The 21753-nt window shown below is 43.6% G+C and overlaps 2 protein-coding genes across 3 annotated transcripts in view; both read right to left on the reverse strand.

The window, feature by feature from the left end:
- Nucleotides 1–6789: 6789 nt before the first annotated feature.
- Nucleotides 6790–11609, reverse strand: LOC119153503 (bone morphogenetic protein 2-like). Its single transcript, XM_037400081.1, has 5 exons — nucleotides 11279–11609; nucleotides 10945–11087; nucleotides 10075–10191; nucleotides 8694–8895; nucleotides 6790–7238 (listed from the first exon to the last, which is right to left on the reverse strand). The coding sequence occupies exons 1-5, from the start codon at nucleotides 11607–11609 to the stop codon at nucleotides 6790–6792; spliced, it is 1242 nt and encodes a 413-aa protein (XP_037255978.1).
- A 7449-nt stretch (nucleotides 11610–19058) lies between these two features.
- Nucleotides 19059–21753, reverse strand: part of ERCC6 (ERCC excision repair 6, chromatin remodeling factor) — a 51017-nt gene continuing 48322 nt past the window's right edge. For both annotated transcript variants that reach the window (XM_037399704.1, XM_037399702.1), the window contains one exon: nucleotides 19059–21589. In XM_037399704.1, coding sequence (XP_037255601.1) covers nucleotides 21161–21589 — 429 coding nt within the window. In that variant the 3' untranslated portion in view covers nucleotides 19059–21160. The remainder of the gene's footprint in view (nucleotides 21590–21753) is intronic.

Genomic DNA, 21753 nt, shown 5'->3' on the forward strand with positions numbered 1-21753 from the left:
AGCTTAAATTACATACCACTGAGAAGTCATTCATTGCACCAGTCCTGATCCCATGACCTCCTAAGTTGATGTCCCCACAAGTATTATATTCATTCCATTCAGGTCACGCCAAGCTTCAAGTAGACACACGCACATCTTCTTCTCCATCTGCCACACATTACTGTGTCTAAAAGAACAATGTGTTTCTTTTCAGAGCTGGCCAGAACTACAGTCCTATGGCCAGAACTATATGAACACTCAGAAGACAGCCCATAAACCATACTTTGCCCTCCCTCCCTGTGAAGAACAACAAGGTACTTTGTGGCGTCTCTAGTGGCAGAGAGGGTTAGGCTGCCAGAAGCCTTATTCAATAGCAAAAGTTCTCTACCCAGAGTCATGCCTTTACAAAACCTGTGCCTGGTCCCTGCATTGCTCACCATTTGAAGTGACTCAGAGTGCAGGCTGAGACTATGCCAGGGTTTGCTGGGGCAAAACAGCACTGGTTTTCAGGAGGATTGTCTGTTTTTTTAGTGACGACTTCATATAAAGGTGTTTCTTCCCAGATGTGCTCTTTCCCACTAAAAAGAGTCTTCTAACCAAGATCTGTGAGAAAAGACTTTCAAGGGATCAGCTATAAGAGTGAGGAAAAAGTAGTAGCATTACTTGAAGGTAGGAAAATGAGATACAGGAAGACTAATTGATTTGCTCAAGTTGTCCATAATGGACAGCTACTGCAGAATAGAGCAGCAAACTCAGACTGTGTAAGTTAACATCTTAAACATTTGACCTTGGCTTTGGAGAAAAGTTTTTCCCAGAAGAAGCTGCTCCGGCTTACCAGAATCCAATGTCTTTGAAAATTGAAGAGATCTCAAATGAATGTGGATGCTATGATTATTGACATTATTTACCCTGGTCAAAGGCAGAAAAGTGATTTCCTGTTGCCTAGAAAAGGTACCCAAAGCTACTAGAAGATTGAATGCTGTGGAGGTCAAAGTTGAAAAATTGAGACACATGGTATCTCATATTTAGGTTTGCACTTTCTTTGAGTCGTCCTTATTCTTCCATGGACTTGCCAGTTTATTTGGAATTTTTCAGGTGCTTGCAAGTCTCAGGAACTGGTCCCTGAAATATATGTCAGTTTACCAAGCTAGGTTTTTGCAAGCAGATCTGAAGCAGGGTACTGGGATTTAAGCCATAACACCGCTTTCTGTCATGAGGCCTGGATGCACAGCATCACCAAATCATGGTTTCAGTTCAAGGCCAATCACATCTCAGTAACAGGCCATTTTTCCACTTAAAGGCAAAACTACAGGTTTTGTTTCCTAAAACCAAGACAGGCTGTGATCTAGCTCTGAAATAGGGCAGTTAGTATCTGCATTGATCTATAGATCCTTGTGGCAACAGAAAGTTAGCAGTCCCTCTTATTCTGTTCATGGCTTCTAGCAATCAACCTAGTAGAAAGAAAGAAAACATTTAATTAGCTGCTTTAAGGCACAATTGTCTCATTCACCAAAGGTCAATTCACACCTGCTAACTACTCTCCTTGGAGGTGGGCTACACTCAAGGCCAGAATGGGAGAATAGGCCTAGGTGTGACATACTTTTGCATGAAGCCATTGAAATGCACCCTCCGGATGTGACAATGTTCTCAAATTAGCCCTGAGCACCCCACCTCAGTTATTGGTAAGTAAGTAGTAACTGCTTTGGGAAGCAGTTTGGGATGAACCAGGAGGGAGGCTGCCTCTGTACATGAAGGCATGTGCCCATGTGTGCACCTAAGAAAGAACCCACATGTATACATGCATATGCTCTTATGTATTTGCATGTGTGATCTTAAAGGGACTGGAGGTAATCTGGAGGGTTCAGTCTCTCTGGGAAATCCCTGGAATTTACGATAGGCACCCAGTTTCTCTCCTCTCTTTTTAGGAGACAAGCTCCAGGGCTATGAATCAAGTACCATGGGTTTTTCAAGTAAAGCACAGAAATGTCCCATTTCCTGCAGGAAGAACAGGAACTATAGTAACTACTCTTGGCAGTCTGGAAACAACTCAAGAGCATTCCTAACTGGATGCCTCATACCGAATATCATTTTCAAGCCTGCAAAGCAGACAGAATAGACCTGAGGCCTTTCAGCTGCTTTACAGCATTGCTGTGCTCCAGCTTCCTCAGGGCAGGCATATTTAAGTTATCTTCCCCTTCACAAAGGAAACCATCCCAAACCAAATTCCCCAAGCCCATCCCTTCTGCCTTACCCACCCCCACAGGCCATCCCCAGCACATGCCTCCTCCCGCTTCAGTGCTCAGAAGCACCTTTCCATCATCTGTATCTTGTGACAGAAACACCACAGAAATCCCTTAAAACAAACAATTCTACAAGCAGGAGACCGTGCAAGTCTGATCTCTTGTGGATCTGTGCTCTTTACCATTAGTTCTCCACCACAACATACTCAGATCCTACTACCATCCCACAGCAGTGCTCCTGGGACTAGGTTTAGTGCTGTCCCCACCTTATGTGATAACTGCACATACCTCACATACCTGGACCTCTTTGGTTGCAAACCCTGGCCAAATTCATTATCATGGGGTTAAGCATAACCCTGCAGCTTTACCAGGGGGTTGGATTCTCTTTCCAGGCATTGTCTGAGTCTTTCTGCCTCTGAAATCCTGCTTTCCACATGCTTGTGGGTATGAAATGCAAGGTGTGTTGTTTACCATAAGAGAATCACACTGTTCTCATGCTACGGAGAGGATACAGAGATCCATGAGCTGTCAGAGATCCAAGCCTGCAGCCCTTCAGTTGAAGAGCTGAGTGCAGTACAGATGTACCACCATGGATGGCTGATAGGGCACTCCACCACTGCCAGCCACCAGCTGAGCCAGCTCAGACAGCCCCACACCTGCTGTAGCTGTGCCTTCAGTGAGGCTTGGAGCTGGAGACAGGAGAGAGATGCTGCAAGGCTTTCAGTCCTTTAATGTGGGACTTCTCCTCTGTATACCTCCAAATTTCAGTCTCTGGGGTGTTGATGCTTTTGGTGGCATCCTGCATATAAAATCTGTGGTCATTCCTTTTTGTTTCTGCTCTTTACACGGGAGAGGTCTTCAGGGCCAGGTGTACTCCTCATTGGTCTCAGTACAGTATTTCTCACAACAGGGTTTACCACCAGCCTTGCTTCTGCTTGCTGCTGTTGTGATGCAACATGTATTAACAATGCACAATCTGAGCCACCAGTCCTTTTCCAGATTGCCCATGCTGAAGATTACTCCTATTCCCTCCAAAACCCTAGCTATTGCTTTTTGTTATGCCACCTAAACATATGATCTTCTGATTAAACCAAGACTCCAACGTGTGGCATTTCTAATTTTGGAATTCTTACTTATTTCAGTTAATGAACAAGAAAATACACCTTTATGCTAACACGAGACAGAAAGAGAGATGGGGAGGGGTCAGGGAGAGAGAGAAGCATACTTGTGCTTAATTGTTATTCTAATTACAAGTTCTGGTGTAGTGTAAATTTTTTCCCTTGGCATTATTATGATCCTCATTTCCTTACAAAGTCCAGGATAAACAATTCCAATATATTTTGTTTTAATTATCAGGGTTTAATGGGGCATAATGAGAGTATGTTGAGTGGTGCAGAAAAAAATAATTTAATGTGTGCAGAACTACTGAGTGCTCCTAGCTTGGCTGTGCATATTCACCTATTGTAGGGCAACACTATGTTAGCTAATATGCAATTTGCCCATCATTTATTTATTAATCAGACTTGCTTTTCAATAGAAATTTTTCCTTTTTTCCCCTGGCATCTGAAACAAGAAGAAAGCCATTAAAAAGTCCTGGTAAAAATGGGCAGTTCTCTGAGTCAAGCAATGAAGGATGCAGCTGATACACAGCTGATGGTGCTAGAAGCATCTGTCATGTCATGGACAGAAGATTGGAGTGTGCCGGACATAGAACCTGCCTCAGCCACTCCGTTCCAAATGCAGTCCTTCTACAAGCATTGTTTGGCAGTGAAAACTTCTGGCTCTGGTTCCTGGGGCCCCTACCAAAAGAAGCATAGATAACTATCAGAAGTCACCATTCCGAAATTACCTTGTCCGGACTCTCACTCACATTTCCCCATTCCCAAGGTGTGGCTCCTACAGATTTAAACCACCACAGATACTTCTGCAGTTAAAAGGGAAAACTGCGGAACAGCAGCATGGAAAATAAATCAGCAAAGTGAGATTGTGACCCTTTATGCTTTCCAAGGTCCCTTTTTGCCAAAGGCAAAAATCTGAGCCCATGCAGCAGTTAGCATCACCCTGCTACCAGATTTATACTCCACTCTACCAGGGTGACCATATACCAAGATCAAAACACCCTGTTCTCTCTCCCTGCCCCAACTCAGAAGTTTTACATAGAAGATTTTGCCCATTTGTTTGGGAATTCTGAAGACGAGGCAGTGTGCTCAGCACGGCGATGACGGGCTGTTCTGTGGAAAGGATAAATACTTTTTTTCTGCTATGCCAGGCACATGCAGCAGGTTTGAAACATTCAGTCGTACTGAAGACCCTGTGCCTGTGCCGTATAGCTCCACACCACCAGCTCAACACATGGTCTGCTGAATGGAAATAGAGGAGCTGTATCACAGCCTGTTTCCCTGGCTTGGGGGAATCAAGCCTTTTGTACCTAACAAAATTGAGCTTTCTGAACACTTCACTGCCTGTTCCAGTCTGGACTAAGCACCAAATCCTCACCTTAACCACTGCTCTCAGCAGCAAGACCTGCTTTTGGAGCTGTTCTGACAACAGAGTATCACGGCTCTGCTGATACTTACCCTCCATACCATTCCAGGGAAAAAAAATAATGGCAGAAAACCCTTCTGTCCACACTGACCCACGGATGCCATCCTTTCTTTCCAAATCCTTGTCATGCTCAGGCTCCTCTACTCCACATATTCCAGGCTACAGTTCTGATAAGCACATGCCCTACACATATGGCACAGCATATATTGTACCTGTGAACAGTTATTTCTTTTGTCCTGGCTTCCTAACTTAGTGAAATTTTAATGAAGGCATCCTAAGATTTACAACATGCATCAAAATAATGCACCAAGAAAACTGAAACCATCTCAGGTATGTTCAGTTTGGGACCTCCACGAGCTAGGCTTTGTTACCAGCACAATGTGTGACCAACCTGAAGGGCTTTAGTCTTTGTGCCTAACTCAAGTGAGAGTTACAAGAAGCTTCAATGTGAGTTTCACTTCAGGAAAAATTACTGGACCCTCCTCCCTGAAGGGTGACACACCCATTCTGCTTATTCATTGTACTCCTTGACATGGAGTCAGAGGACTGGATACAGTGTCCTCTGAAGCCAATAGGCACATCCTCTCTTCTGGAAAAGTATTTGATTCATGATTCTAGGAAGGATGTTCCAAAACAAAACAAAAACCCAGACCAGTGTTACATTACATTTATTTGAAAATTATAATTTTCTATTACAAATTAAGTTAAAATACTCCAAGTGTTTGGGTTTTAAATAAAATAGATTTATTACAGAAATCAGTATTTACAGAAAGAAAAAATTTACATAATTTCATCTTTTTTTTTTTTTAAAGAATGTCACTGGAGTAAAAAAATTCTCCATGAAGTTTCTACTCACAGGAGGCATCACGTTCTGTGAGAAGTCAGCCTCCTTCAAGGATTAATGGAGGCAACAAACCTAACCAGGTTTAAGTTACAACTCTGTGAGTTGACTGAGGAACTGCAATGGGCTGGTTCCCTGCATTAAATTGTAGCAAGACTGAAAGACCTCAGGAGGCCCCCTTCCAAGTCTATGTCCTATACTTTGAGGAAGAATGGAAGGGAACAGTGAGCACCTTCCATCAGACTTGCCTCAGATACAGGACCAGGCCAGCATCCAGTATGTTCTCACAAGCCTCCAAAGCTTAGTGGTCTTCTTTCTTCCTGCTAAATGACGGGGATTCTGACCCAAGCTTAGGATCCCATTGTACAGCCACTGTATAAATACACAAAGGCAATCAATTTCTGCGGCCACACAGCCTAACAGCCACAGCAGACCATGGTGGAAGAGAATGATTTTACAAAGAAGGGGACTGGCTGACTCTATCATACAGAGGTGTGGCCCTGCATCAGAAGCCAGATTTGCTGATTCTCAGACAAATACTGATGTATGTGTTCCCTCAGACTGGCTAGCAAGTCCCATGGGGACTTACAAGGTCTCTGCATTTGGTAGGCTACAAAAGAACAGGGGGAAGACGTGCATTTCTGGGTAATGCATGAGCTACAGATAATAGAGGCCTCTGACATTAGCTCTGGGCTAATCCTGGGCTCCTGAAAGCTCTACGCAGGAGTGTACATACCCACTGGATCATGCAATCAAAACTGAGTAAGGCTGTGTTACTAAGAGACCTGCACCCGGTCCTGGATGGAAGCAGGATACCATGCCTGTTAAATGATAGGAAACTCTGAGTCTTAATATACAGAACAAGACCTTAATTTGAACAGTCAGCTAACTGGGTTTCAATTCTTCCACATAGCAAGTTCCTGTTTTTAATGGTTTCCTCTGGTGTACTGGCACTCAAAGAGCTCTCCACGCAGGTCACCATACCCTAGAGAAGCCCATGGCTCTTTGACAGCCAGCCTTAAACATGGTTCCACAGAGCCACGGTGAGGGGAAGAAGATCTGAAGCACAGCTGAGTTTCTGGCTCTCCTGCCCTTTAAACTGAAATGCCATCTCCCTTGGTATTATCAGTGGCAAATGGGGAACTGAATCCAAGTGCACACCAAATGCAGACAAAAGAGGTCCTGCTAATGACAACCACACCTTGTTGCCACCATGTCTTTATAATTTTTAAGGACCACATTCTCTTTGTCATCAAAGTAGAGAAGATTGAGGGACTTCAATTCATCTGGCACACAGCAGGGCGTGCTAATATCTTGAGACAGTTTAAGTGTATGGACTATGGACTGAACTGTAGCATGATTTGTTGCATTTAGACTTTCCCCCAAGGGGAAGAGACAGGATCCTTTGCAAGAAAATGCATTGTATCCATTTGGGTAAATAATCCATCCTGACCAGCCAATAGCATGGAAGTCAACGTAGAATTCCCTTCGATGACATGCTGTTACCTGGCTTTCGGCAGAAGGGAGTGCAGCAGCTCGAGGTCTCCTGCTCATGCTTGCACTGCTGCTTTCGATGATCTGAGTTTCACGAGGCATGTGTGAAGCATCATTTTTGTCAGGGTTCATCTCTGGTTCTGAAAGGAAGTTGCATGTTAATCTTTCTCAAAAGAAATTAATTTCCTAAGTACAGTATTCTGTATGAAAGTCTATTCCACAAATCTACATCAAAGTCTTCAGACGAGATTTTAAAATTACACTTAAACTGTGACAGCACCAGAAGGGGTGTGTATTCAACTGCTGTCACGCTGAGCAGTGCTAACAGAGGCTGGAAATAATGCCTTTTTCTTACCCATACACTTGCAAAACAGAGTGTGCTCTTGTAAAGTAATATTTAAAAAAAAATAAATTCAATTTTGGATCTGAAAACACTACCACCACTTTTATGGAGCTCTGCTAGAGAACGAAGCTTACCGATAATAGTTTTGCTTTCTTAAAGTATCTTTTGAGAAGCCTTGATAAATGTCCACGGAGACCACAAGATCCATGTACAGAGGCTGCAAACCACTAATATACAGGCTGGTGGGAGAACTACCTGTGCAGATCCACTGACCACAAATAACAAGCAGGTCAACGGAGCTTCTTCAATGAGAAATGGGTATCTACTTGCTCGGTATCTTGTATAGAGCTTGATTCTCATTGGATCCAGGATTTCACTATAAAAATTTTATTTGGAAAACAAACAGGCCAGCCTCATTTTTGTTTTTAATCAATCTAATCACCTACTTCTTAATACTGATGCAAGTCCTACCTAGTTTCTTTCTAGTACGAAAATGCAATGATTTACCAGAAAAACCTGCAACCCCAAAAGAGAATAATTTCTGCCCCTCCTCCAGCTTTTGTTCTTTGGATTTATCAGGCTCTAAAATCCAACTACAGCTGGATTTACTGGAAGACCAGTGGGAGAGGTAAGGCACTATGTTTTGTAATTTAAAGGACGAGGCGTTGTCTTTGATGAAAGCAGCCTTTAGTCACAATGCTAATTAGTCACTGAAGTTAAATAGGTGCTTAAAAACCAAGCCAAGGACAGAGAGGCTTAAATTGCTTATTTAACAACCTCTTCTACTCTTGAAAACCGCACTTAATAACTCTACTTACAGTTACTTTACCAGCATTTTCACAAAGTTTTCCAGGTCACTGGGTTTTTTTAGCCTAAAAATAACCTACAATTTTCATGCACACTTCACCACCACAAAAAAGAAATATAAACAGTAATTAATTCCCCCTCCTCCCCAACCCAACCTAATAGAACTTCCACCCCTTTACAAACAAAACAAACCAGATTCCCCCTAGGCTTTATGAGTATGTCCTGCAAACACGTTTTTTCTGAGGGGAAAGGCAACTTAAGGTGCTGGGTGACCTATTAGCATGAGCTATCAGATCAAACTCTGATCAGTGACAAAGCTGAACTTCAAACCTGTTCAACACTGCAAGTAAATACTGAGATTAGGTATACATGAGGCAGAAGATAACAGAAGATGAACAGGGAGTTCATATTCTACAACACAGCTGCTGCTCTCACGTGAACTTACTTGTGGAAGAGGGCGCAAAGCTGGAAGACCTCCGTTTGTTACTGTTGGTGAAGAGGACAAGGAAAGCATTTCTAGTCGCCTGCAAAGCACCCTGGCTCTTAGCAAACTTAACCACGTTGTGCTCAATTCTGTTGTTGAATACATGTGTTGTAGTTATCAAAAAGCCATGGTTGCAGCTGCTGTTTCCAACCCACTTGGAAACCTGGTAATGACAGGGAAATGAAAAAATATTGTTTCAATATTCTTATTACAGCATTATGATTAAGCAATGTTTATATTAGGAAAAGGGAACAGGCAACAAGCTAGGAGAGCATAAGAACGTACATTATGACAGAAATAAGGTAACTGTATAGCTGAGACTCAATTGAGTTTAATATTTAAACCAGTAATTCAACATTTAAAAATACAAAATACCATATGCATTCCCCAAAGCTACATTTACAGGAAAATAATTAATTTCAGAAAATTTAGTAGTGAACAGATGAGTCCAGGAGTTAAAATTAACATTAAAATAAATCCTCTCTGACTTTAGTCAGGAATTTATTTTTCATAGCAATCTTAATAACAAAGTAATATGAACTCTCCAGACTTTCCACACTATTAAAACTCATTTAAATCTAACAAACATTGCATTTGAAGAAACCAACCCTGCAACTGAGCAAGTTTATCTAATAGTTATAATTGCAGACTAATAGATAAGGCTAGGCCACTCTCAAGCAGGGCTATCATGACCTGAGATGCAACTCAACCACTCATCAAAGCATGCTGGTTTAGTCTGATCATAAAGCTCAGGCAATAAAAAACACTGTCCGAGAGTACAGATTTAAATCCAAGAAACCGTATGCTTTAAACCACGTTTGGCTTTTTGCTGTGGAAAGGCACTCACATACTATTACAGTTTAAGGATATCTATAAAACAAATCTTGAAACTGAAGAAGTCTACAGCAGAAGTTAAATGAAAAACAATGGAACCATGATAAATTCCAGAAACAGAACGTTAAAGCACACTGCTGTGTAGTAATGCCACCAGAATAAAAAGGAGAAATGAAAACCTACTTGTAGCACACAATCAGTGGCATCTCCTTTGGCAGCCTAAACAAGTTTTAATCACAATGACATAATTGGCCTGATGTCCCTCCTATGGACTAGGTTTGGGTTACTCATTTCTCATCATGCCTGTGCTGCTAGTGGCATACAAACACTTCTCCTTTATTTCAGGTAGCACCAGGTGTACTTTTAAGTGTTAGAAACTTCTCCTTCTGCTTCTGTCTTTCAGTTTGAATTGACCGCAATACCTAGCATAAATACAATGCTGGAGTTACGAGTTGTCTGTAATCTTAAGAGATGTAGAATTAAAATTCAGACAGAATTCTCTGCTTACTGTCTCCGTGACGTTGAATACTTCCCAGCCTTCTGTGTACATGGACAACAATCTTGATGCAATGAGATGTCTTTTTTGTGGCTTACTTCCATTCTCCAAAAGCTCATACAGTTCCACCTTGATGAGAGCAATAAAACAAAACAGTAAAGAAATGAAACCAACTACTTTTCCAGCAAAATAAGGAGGATGAAAATTATCACACTTCTGCCACGTCATAGCTGTAAAACTGTTCCGTCATTCTAAACCAGGCAAAAAGTAGTTTTGAGACAGTTTAACAGAAAACCAAGTATCGCTCCATACATCTAGGTGTGTTCTGTACACATACTTCTACACGTGCAGGATAGTAGACTGTTTGATATTACAGAAAAATATCTTGACCATCCCCTTTTCTTTCTATATTGAATATCTGCTGCCATGAAAGGCTTCTGCTTCCCCACATCTTTGTCTTCAGGTTTCCAAAAAGCCCCATCCTGCATTTTGCCAAAAGAACAGACTCAGTATCAGAGTCCTCACCTGCCCTATTTTCCTATGAATCCCTGAGGGCTACTATTATTTTCTGGAGCCGCTCAAACAGATAAATTTCGATTTAAACTTTAAAACATCTCAAATCCCAGAAAAGCACGGTCCGGCCTGAGCCAGGTCCGACGGCGGTACCTCGGGGGGGAGCCCCCTGCACAGCGCGCAGCGGCCAGCACGCTGCCACAGCCAAGCCTTGCGCCTGCTCGGCACGCTGAACGCGAAGGAAAAGTGAGTATGGCAAACAAATAAAAGTAAAAATAACGCAGGCTGACGTGCTAAGTGGTCGCCCTCCCCGTTTGCAGCCCGGTTAGCAGCGAAGGCGCCTGCGCTGGACAGGCGGTTCCCGCTTACTTTGCAGAAGTGCCTCACGCCGGCCCCCGCCGCGCGGCCCCGCCGCAGCCCGAAGACGCGGAGCTCGGCCCGCAGCACCCGCTCGCTCCTCTCCACCGCGCCGACGTCGAAGTGGAAGCGGTGCAGGTCCGCGCCCAGGGGGACTGGAAAAGAGCCTCCCTCAGGCACACGCAGGGCCCCGCACTGTCACCCGCGTTCCCGCGGCGGCCGCCGGCCCCGCTGCGCCCCGCCGGGGTCCCGCGGCGGGCACCGGAACCCCCCGCCCGGCAGGTGCCGCCGCTGCGGGGAACTGCCCCGGCGTCGGGCCCCCGGCCCCGGCCCGCCCCCGGCCCACCTCGGTCCTCGAAGCTGCGCACCACGTCGCCCTCCAGCAGCCCCGGGGCGCGGCTGATGCCGTTGGCGTCGGCCACCGCGTTGAAGAGATCCACCATGAACTGGGGCGGCCGCTTGCGGGGCAGCACGTCGGGCGGCAGCGCCTCGATGTCGAAGACCTCCCGCAGCCGCTGCAGGGCGGCCGCCAGGACCCCGTCCCGCGGCGCGGGGACCAGGGGCAGGCCGCTCGCCGCCGGCAGGCTCAGCAGCCAGGCCAGCCCCAGCCCCAGCCCCAGGCGCAGCCGGCGGGCCGCCGTGCCCGGGTGCTCCGCCGTGCCCGGGTGCTCCGCCATGGCCGGGTGCCCCGTGCCGCTCCGCGGCGGTGGCCGCACGGGGCTGGGGGCGCCGAGCTGAGGGCGGCGGGGCGAGTGCGCGGGGCGCCGGGCAGGGTGCGCAGCCCGACGGCCGCTTCCCGCGGGGGTGGGCGGGTGCGCCGCGCCCGGGCCATTAAGGGCCCTTAACGGCTGAATGGGGCATCGCCGCTCGCTCGGGAGCACCGGGGGCCGCCGGCCGGCCCCGGGGCACCGGCTCTTGCTTTCGGGGGCAGCTGAGAGCCTGCAAAGGAAACCGCGCTTACGGAACGCTTATTCTGCAAGTTATTTTTTTGTTTGGGTTCTTTGTTGTGATGTTTAAAAAAAAAAAAAAAAAAAAAAAGGGGGCTTTGATTTGGACATTGTTGAGCCCCGGCGCGCTTTTTCTGTCATTGCCACAGCAATAAACCGTGCCCCCGGGAATGCGCGTGAGCCGCGCCCGCTGCAGCTACAGGGCCCGCGGGGGACCCAGGGTGCGCGGCCCCGGCCCCAGGGTGCGCGGCGGGGCCTGGGGCCGCCCTGCGGTGCGGCAGGAGCTGCCGGGCTCTGGAGTGACCAGCGGTAGGGGCGGGCACAGGCATCCTGAAAGGCTGTTTTAAGGCCCAAACCGAACCAGCTTGTCCTAGTTTGCCGTTTTCACCCCTTGGGTCGATGGAGTTCCACCATCCCACACACCCCAAAGAAAGCCCAGCCAAAACAGCAAAGCACCAATGCCGAACAAACCCAGATCCTACGCATCCCCTGTACTAGTCCTTCCTAAGGCAGTCTGGCAACTTACTAAGGAGCAGTTCCACATTGCTGATGGTTTCACACAGCAGTGCCTATCATGCTTGTGTCACACGGCCCCATGTCCCCTTTCCAGGCAGGAAAGCAGAGGGAGGTGGGATACTGGGCAGGCAGAACTGTCCTCTGGCTGCCCTGCTTAGGCACACTTATGTTAGACAGGGGCGCTTGCACTGAGCAAGCGTGTGGGCCCATAGGGGAACGAGGTAGTGACAAAGAGGCTGCAGTTCCACATGCTCCCAAACTAGCTGTTGGAAGGGAAAAATTAAAAGGTTTTATCTAGATTGTTCAAAGAGCTGTGATGCAGGAATTGCTCACCTTTTGCTGCTCTAAAGCTGGAGTTCCTGGGGCACTTGGCCACGCAGCTCTTCAGCTCCAGACTTCCTCCTACTGTCACTCGTTCCAGCCTTCAGCTATTATAGGTACATGTTTGAAAAAAATGTGTGTAGTTCTTATTGCTACGTTTTTTTCACTAGGAGAGAAGCTTGCTGATCCCATTTGCCACTTGAGGTGCAGAGGAATGATGGAGGAAAATGAGAAGCAGCGATGGGTTAATCAGACCAGTGTAAACAGCACTGTTGCTGCACATAAAACTACAGCCAACTGAGATCCTCAGAACCCTCCAGTTGTCTTCTAAAGGCTGCAGGTATCTCCACTCATGGCTAACAGCAGTGCTGAATTAAGTAATATCCATTGAACTACCTGCCTGCGAGCATAGAAAGAGACAAGTAAGATGTGAGAAATCATCAGAGTGTTTCTCAGTCATCCTAAAAGCTTTGTTTCCACTCCACTGCTTCTTCACAGGCTTATCCTCACAAACCCTACCCTGCCCTTGGGCCTCTTCATTTGCTCCTAGTATCCTCCCTAGGCATATACCTCCATTTTTACTCTCATGGTGCTGCTTCCAGACATTAATGTCTGGAAACACATAGCTAGGGTTCCCAAACAACCTTAACTCTGCCCTAGAGGCAAAGATTTATGAAGAAATCCTCTCTGTTTAATATAAGCTGGGACCACAAACAACAAAATGCCTCAATCATAGTAGTGCAACTGCAGAAATTCCAGCCTACAGTTAGCCAAACATAACCCACTGAGTGCTGTGTTCTTTTATTTTCATATTTCTGATTAGGCAAACAACATAATGAAAGCCTTGCTCCCTATTCTTTCGTAAGACTGTATGACTCACCACTTATGTAAGCTTTTATGCAGGAGTTGGTCACAGCTCCACTGATGATACTACGTACTGGTTTGCAATTAGTGCAAGGCTCAATCCTCCCTGTTCTGTACAATAAAAATAGGTTCTCTCAACTTACATGTTGTGAGCAGTGTGGCTTTGGGAACCCAGGAAAAGCAGGGAATCTGTAGAGAACCAAGACAGGTAGTTAATAACTTAAAATTTTAGGTGGATTCTCTAAAGAGTTCAGCACTGGCATCGCTTTTCCTACACTTCCTCTCTGAAATGACTGGATAAACAGCTTGGAGGGTTGAAATAGTTCAAAATTATCTGGCTTTCAAGTGTAGCTTATGGGTAAGAGAGGTGGAATTTATTATGTGCCTTACTATATTATCTTTGATGCCATTATAATTATCATAGGTCAACAATATTGAAAAAGCATGGTCATCACATGGTATCATCAGTGGACAGACCAAAATTTACTTGGGGGCCTTCGTTGTGCATTTCAGAACCTTAGCAAGACTGGTCTTAGATGCAACTCCAACCCTGCCATTCAGCTCAGAACAGACTCTCCCTCCTGCTATTAATTTCATGTTAGCACAAACAGTAAGAAACTAGTGGACAGAGCAGGCTGGAAGTTGCTCCTTTTCCAGCAGAGCTGCCTGACACTTCTCCATACACTCTCTGTGCAGGTTCTGTAGTTTCTGGTTTAGTGACTCACAACAGTTTTGTTGTTTTTTTTTTTTTGGGGGGTGGGGTGGGGGAGCGTGGGGGGTGGGGGGTGTACACAAAAAAACACCAACCAAAAAAGAACAAAACCTGGAGTAGTTCTCTGCTCCCTGAACACAGCAATTGTGCACTGCAGACTTCACTGCAGCTCTCGCAGGCAGGAAGCAAGAACATAGGGTATTTCACTCACTTCATAGCAGCTGTCTTAGACCCATTTGAAAAAGAAGAATGACCATTGCATGAAAGATGTCAGTCTTCTCTTTACTTTTAATGATAGCAGAGGCAGCAAAACCAGGATCACCAAGAGAAGTTAAGAATTAGTATGGAAAGCTTCATCTTCTAAGTCTCGGCTGAAGGAACAGGACTCTACCACATCAGCGATATTGTGTGAAGTGCGAGTGTTGACGTCACCCCAGAGCCTAGAATAGCAATCCCTTGAGGGCTGGGTAGATGGAGAGAGCCACTGAGTTAGTAACCGTATATTCAGCATTTAGCTTGAATGTTGGAACAGGGAAATTATAAATGGCCCTAAGTAGCAGAGTGTTTTTACCATATATCTAATATATAAATACCTCTCCCAGAGGAGATAAACTCCCAAGCGCAGACTTGCTGGCACATCCTGACTCTAAGGCATGTGCCCTACTCAAGCCCTTCAAAAACTGGACTCTCAGCAAGTGTTGTGGTGAACTACAGTTGCTGAATTAATGACTTAGACAGAAAGATGCCATATTAATTCTGTTTTTTCAACCAGGACTTCTTTGCTGTCATTTCCTGAAGCATTTCCAAAATACTTGAAAGATTTCTTGCCTTCTCTGAAAAACTGCATCCATCAGATGGGGGAAACCAATGCAACAGGCAATGTAGCACCACATCCGAAGTCACTCGGAGGTTTGTATCAGGAGAATCCAGATCTCCCTGCTCCTAAAGGCCAAACAGGCAGATTACTCCACATTTTAAACCATCTCAGTGACTATGCTACCTAACTTAATTCCTTCATTTTTCTTCATGGTTTAAGTAATTTCTTGGCCCATACATTGGGAGTAAATTGAGTTTGGATAAAGCTGCTCTGGGGTCTCTTCACATGAAATGTTTTCATCACCTTTATTTATCATTTGAGAAAGCATAGCTACCACCAGCACAAGAGACACTGCATCATCCTTCCTTGCTGAACCACTGAGGTATGGCTGTTCCACAACACCTCCTCCCTCCAAGAGACAAAACTGCTTAAACTGTTATTACTAGATTTGACATAGGAATCATAGCAGTATGTAAAAAGAATGCAAATCAGGTATTATTCTACCAATGTTATTATTAATCTACCCAGTTCCTTCTTTTAAAAATAAAATTATGTCGGAAACAAGTGTCACCCTTTTGGAAGACCATTAGTCAAGTTACTGTTTTCTTTAAGGCTGTTTTGTCAAATTGCTGAAATTAATACTCCCTGTGACAGCTTTCGCTGAAGGACACATCCTGTAGCAGTAACTTTCGCATGGCTTTTTCTAGCTACACAGTGCCTGTATGGATATTGTTACTGAGAAAGTATGGCATATCATAATATGTGGAACTTTTTTTTCTTTTTTTTTCTTTTTTTTTTTAAATAGATTTCAATGTGTAACATTTTAAAATCTACTGGAAAATTCCCTCCTTCCCCAGCGATGTGGTTAGGAGGATTCCTCCTAACTGCTCAGGAACTGCAGTATCTGCTCACTCTTAGCAAATGCAAAACATTCTCCTGCTGCGTAAGTTCCTTACATACTAGTGATGGGGCATTACCAGTCGTGGTAGTATTCGTTCATTACCAGGCTGAGTTAGTTGGTAGATGAGGAAAAAAGCCCTGATTCAACTGCAAAGTAAAGTCATACATAACTTTATAACTGGAGAGTGAAGACAAAGGTTTCATTGGATGGCTACTAAAGTCATTGCCATCACCTATCTCCATGATTTTTGAAAAGCACATCTCAAACTGTATCTGGAGTTCAGCCAAAAATGGAGCCCCCAAGACCATTCTTTGTGAAAATCAACCAAAAACTTGTGCAACAGACTATGCCTTTTCAGGAACACAACTCTAATTGTCCTTTTCATATAGCAGTTTTCAATAAACACAGAGAAACTGGAGAAAGGCTAATGTTCTGTGCCTGTTTCAATCACTTAAGTGCAGCGTCCCAGATACACTGTTTGGCTCTGAAGATGGCTAGTATCAGAAGGCTAGGTCCTCGAGGAAGAGCATCAGCCCATCTGTGTCAGCTGAGCTGCATTTACAACAGCTGAGGAACTAGAAAATTCTTAGTCCTAATGTCTCAGTAGCTCAAACAAGGGAATTGCTGCAGGATTTTATGAACAATAAAAATCCCATCAAGTCCTTTTGTAAGTTTTGTCCCTTCCGTTGTAGCTTCTTGAAAGGCAGAGAATTGCACTACTAGAAGACAGTAAAAATTTTCCAGGTCTAGCAATCTTGGAATCAAAGGCAAAGTTGACCTTGTCACTTGAGTACAACTGTCTATAGGTGACTACCACTTGAAGCCAAAACTTAGATAAAAAGCCCAATTCGCTACAGATTTACTTGGAAGGATAACACTTACTAGCTGTAGTAGACTCAATTCTCCACATGGTGTAGCCCTTTGAGAAGAGGCTGAGCCACAGGATGAAGTTATGGATTTAAAAATACTCCTCTCCATTTTAAATCACCATTTCTATCAATCTATCCAATTCAGCATCTTGCTAATGTTTCTGAACAATAATGACCCACCACAAAAGTAAAGTAAAATGCCTACAACCTTTAGCAGAATCTCTTTTCTCTGGGTCAGGATTTATTTCTTACACCAGAGATCAGTGGGTTTGCTACACAAGACTTAAGTGTTCACCAAAAGGATAAACACAGAACAAACACCTGGAGAAATGTAAAAGGAGGATGGGATGAGGGGAACGGGGGAAACATCTAATAAACAAAGCAAGAGGTTTTTTACCCCCCCCCCCCCCCCCCTTTACAAATATGGTTTGAAACGAGAAGGAACAATTCTAGTAAGTTTTAACTTCTCTCTTAAAATACCAGTGCAGCATGTTTTACCTGTGTACACAGTCCTCATACCCACTTACAGAACAATTCACATTTTTGCTATTTGTCTGCTCAGCAGATAAATTTACACTGCCATGACATTTTTGAAGCAGCATGGTGCTTAGCTTTTAGCATCTTTAAATTAAAAAATAAAAAATAAAGGTATACCATAAGGAACTACCGAAAATTTCTTTCCTGTAAAGATTATACTCACTGTTTCATGCTGCAAGGTCTTTCCTTAATAAGATGTCATGATTTTTTTCCAACTTGATTCTTAAATTAACATCTGTATTTTGATCATTCTTTATCTCCTTTTTACCGAGGTAAGAAACAGTAAAACCACAAGTATTCCACGTAAGTGATTTTTGGAGTCACGCACAAATAAAGTACAACTACCAACTGCAGTATTGAACAGTAGGAAACTGAGAAGGCTAAAATACAAGCTTTTAGAAGTATTACGCATCTATAAGCTATTTAACTGTAAACGTATTTGACTATGTAGTATCATTAGGAATTGTTTCAGATATTCTTTGAAGATGTCAAAGGAATTTACACAGGTGTGGCAGACGGATGAGTGGACATTTGCCTTAAACATTTCTTGGTACAAAAAGACATGAACTTTGCCGACTCGGGCACGTAGCAGGTGTTACAACCACAAGGACAAACGAGACACTGGTTTCCAGCCCTGCAGAGGCAGGTCGGAGACGGTGTTTTCTGCCCTCACATCCCCTGGTTTTGGTGCCTGTAAACAGCTAACTGCACATCTGCAAGGGTACTAGGTCATTGACCTTGGGGAGGGCCTCATCTGATGTGACCCCGAAACAGTCCCCCTGCGAACACCGAGCCTGTGCAGAACCAGACGCACCTACTTTTGCCTAGCATCACACCCACCACACACATGCATGAAGTTTCTTGGAACCAGGCAGAGATTTTGGGACTTGGAACTGTATAAAAATGGTACCAACAGAAACTCAGGTGGGACCCCCCCCCCCCAACATACCCAGAGTGAAGAGGACCAACGGGATGCCGCTAGATCCATGGGTGGTGATACCGCTTTCCATAATCTTCCTTTCTCCCCCCACCCCCCCTTCTTAGAAACCCATGGCATGGGACTTGCTTATCCAGTTAAGTAATTGCCATTGAGTTACTGTATCTACCCACATGCCATATTGTGTATTAATAAATCATAAAAGTGGTTGGCTGGTGTTTCACATCATGATGGTCATTAGTCCCGAGGGCAGGGAGGTTGTCCTGAATAGCTCCTTTTGGGTTGCGACAAGTAAAGCTAAACAAACAAAAAACCCCAGATAATGCTTTATGGAATAAAATTAGGATTATTCTGAAATAACTCTTCTACTTTAAAATGTATAGCAGCTATATTATATTCCAGAACAACTTTTATCTATAAATCAGCCTGCAGACCTTTAATCACACACTTTTGAGCTTAAATACTTAAAAATATTTTTTTTTTTAGTATTAAGGCTAATATTCTTTAAGTCTTTTAAAGATTTTAAACAAAAGCTAGTACTGGAAAAAATCCAGTTGCTAGGATGCATAATTTGAAGTTGTATAAAATATGGAAATATACTTAAAGATAATGCAAATCATTTAGTCAGAGCCACACTATACAGGAAAAGATGGTTCTCCCACCCCATTCTTCCCCTCATCCCCAAAGAACACTTCTAGAACAGACTTTTAGTTTTGCTTTTTTAATAAGTCCATAAAAGCCAAAGAGCTTTAAAAAACACATGCAAGTCCATTTACATTATCAGATCAGCAGGAAGCTGCAAGCTTTTCTTAGTACAAGAACTATGTATTTAAGATTGGAAGTAGTAAATAAAGCAGGACACCAGAACTGACAGCTGAGGTGACAACAGCAGCTTTGCTTACAGCTGAATTCCTGGTTTGTTCTTGGGACATAGCGATGCATGGGGACACGACACTCAAAACCAATTAAAATTCCCTATAGCTTTGGAGAGAACAGCAAAATTCATTTTTTTTTTTTTTTTACTCTTCTACTGCTCCATTTTAAGTCATATCAAGACACACAGTTTTTGAAATGTTTTGTAATTGCCGTCTAAGTTCTTGGTTTCATCTCTCTCCTGAAAGACTGAGTGTCAGTGAATACAGATAGGATCAGAAAAGAGATGTCAGGAAAAGGTGCAACACTCCCACCTCCAAATGCCACGAGGAAAAGAAATTCTTGGACTGTCTGCCCTCAAACTCCAGTCTGTGAAAAGCCAAGTGAACCATTAGTGAAACAGTGAGGCACCAATTCCTGCAAATTTCCACAGATTGTTTAGCCCTGAGCAAGATCAAGAGGAAAAGCCATTGGAATTATCTTAAAGACTTTTTTTAGGAGAACAAAGTAACAGTTTATATTCTCGCTTCACCATTTATCTTTCAATATTTGTACTTCTACTCGAAATAAACAAGATACTTTCACACTGAACAAAGAAGTAAAAGTAGCTCAGCTTTCCCCTTTCTCAATAGCCTAGGGACAGGAAGGACATTAGGCATATTTAACTGTTCCTAGTTTAAGCCATACAGTAATTTAATGCTGCTGCATGAACACTGTTTTCTTCTCAAAATCTATCCATTTCCCCCCCCCCGCCTTAAGATTTCCTTACGTAGCACACTAATACCCTGAAGACAGACCCAATGGAGTACTCTGGTTTGCTACAAATAATCCAATCCTTCATTCCTTGGAAGAAAATGGGTATTTGAGCTTGTCTGACTGACAGGAAGAATGACATTTTCCCTGTCCACAGAATAGGTATGAACTGTAACTTCCGTATATGCTCTAATTATGTCTCTGGCCTAAAGCGATTATGGTTAGTAAAATACAATGAAACCATTCCCCCTCTGACCAACTAACACCTCAGTCTTTGTCAAGGTTTAAAATTTTAAGTGGTAACTGGAAATTTTTTTACATAAATTACAGTGAGACACATGAATTGACATAATGGGATTTCAATTACCTGTCCACAACCTGTGTCAAACATAACAGTTACTTTCACCTCAGTGGTAAAAAATACGCCAAGAAATGTACCAAGCAACTGCCAGTGATGTATGGAACTATAACCAAATTGACGATTATGGTGTAAATCAGTTTTCCATAATTATTAACTGTCAGTTATCTCAATGTCCTACCAGATTTTCCATTTTTTGTGATTAAACCTCCATGGCAGTAGAATTATTTCTAAAGTCAGCTAGCGATTTAAGTTACATAGCATATTGCTAGATGCTGGCAACAATGAAGGCATCAACATTAAACCAAAATTCTCACTACTGATGTAAGCGTCATATAATGATTTTGATGCACTTTGGCAGAAGTGAATCTCTCATGCTGACCACTATAATCTCTATTTTTTGCTGGTACACTGTGTACCCCATGACCGTTCAAGTAACAAACAGAAAACTGAGGAAGACGTTCTTGGAATTTCACAGAAATCAAATAAAAGTCTTACAACCCATGGCGACATCCATGGTTCTTATTGCAATAAAAAGTCGGTATGTACTCTTCATCCTGTTCATACTAAGATTTCTTCTAAAGAAAAGGTGCTGATATTTTGTATTGTTTCATCTATGAGGTAGATGGCACTTTCATATAAATAGTGTAAATCAGAAATTAAGTTAGCTCTAAGCCTGCAGCAAGTGTTGGGACACCGACTGTTCAAGTCAATTATTAAATCATTAATATGAAATTATTCCTCATTTTAAAAGACAAACACCAAGTCTTTGAAAGGAGAGTGGTGGCTGAATGCACAGACAAGTGCCTTCCCTTGGCAAAGCTCAGCGGAATTCTGGCTTTAGCCTCCAGACACCTTCACCATTCGGGCTCCTATGGAAGGTGCAGAGATTGCGGAGAAGTTCTCTAAAGGTGCAGGACTGTGCTGCAGGCAGCTTAGACTCAAATTCTTGCAGTAGTTCCTGAGTGCTAGCCTCGCCATCCACTCGGGCCTGGAATGCTATGAAGTTACGCATATTCACGAGCAGTTCACCGCCTTCTGTTGAACTCAGGGCTGGGGTGGGTGCTTGCTGATGATTCTCATCTCCCTCATTCCCCGTGGGTTGTGGTAAAATAAAGTGGTTTCTTGCCCTCATCTTAGCTAGTAAAGATGAAGAATCTAGTGCACTGGATGATGGTCTTCCAGAATTTCCATCAAAGTACCCATTGGAAGTACAGTTCTTTATGTTTTCGTTCTTTATTGTATCTGCATCCTGCAAATAAACATACAATAGAGAAAGCTGGATATTGAGATCCACAGAGTCTGTTTTAAAAAAAATAGTATCTGCCTGCTGTTTTGACTTAAATAACAAACATGAACACTCAGAAGCTTGTCATCTGAAACACAATAAAGAGATACGTTCTAGTTTCAACTTTA

The sequence above is a fragment of the Falco rusticolus genome, chromosome 9 (assembly GCF_015220075.1).
Source record: "Falco rusticolus isolate bFalRus1 chromosome 9, bFalRus1.pri, whole genome shotgun sequence".
Taxonomy (NCBI): Eukaryota; Metazoa; Chordata; class Aves; order Falconiformes; family Falconidae; genus Falco; species Falco rusticolus.

Coding starts and splice junctions, on each gene's coding strand:
- LOC119153503 (XM_037400081.1), bottom strand. CDS start 11,609: ATGGCGGAGCACCCGGGCACGGCGGAGCACCCGGGCACGGCGGCCCGC. Junction 10,192..10,944: donor GCGTGAGGCACTTCTGCAAA/GTAAGCGGGAAC, acceptor GCTCTCATCAAG/GTGGAACTGTATGAGCTTTT. Junction 7,239..8,693: donor CTTTGCGCCCTCTTCCACAA/GTAAGTTCACGT, acceptor ACTTCCTTTCAG/AACCAGAGATGAACCCTGAC.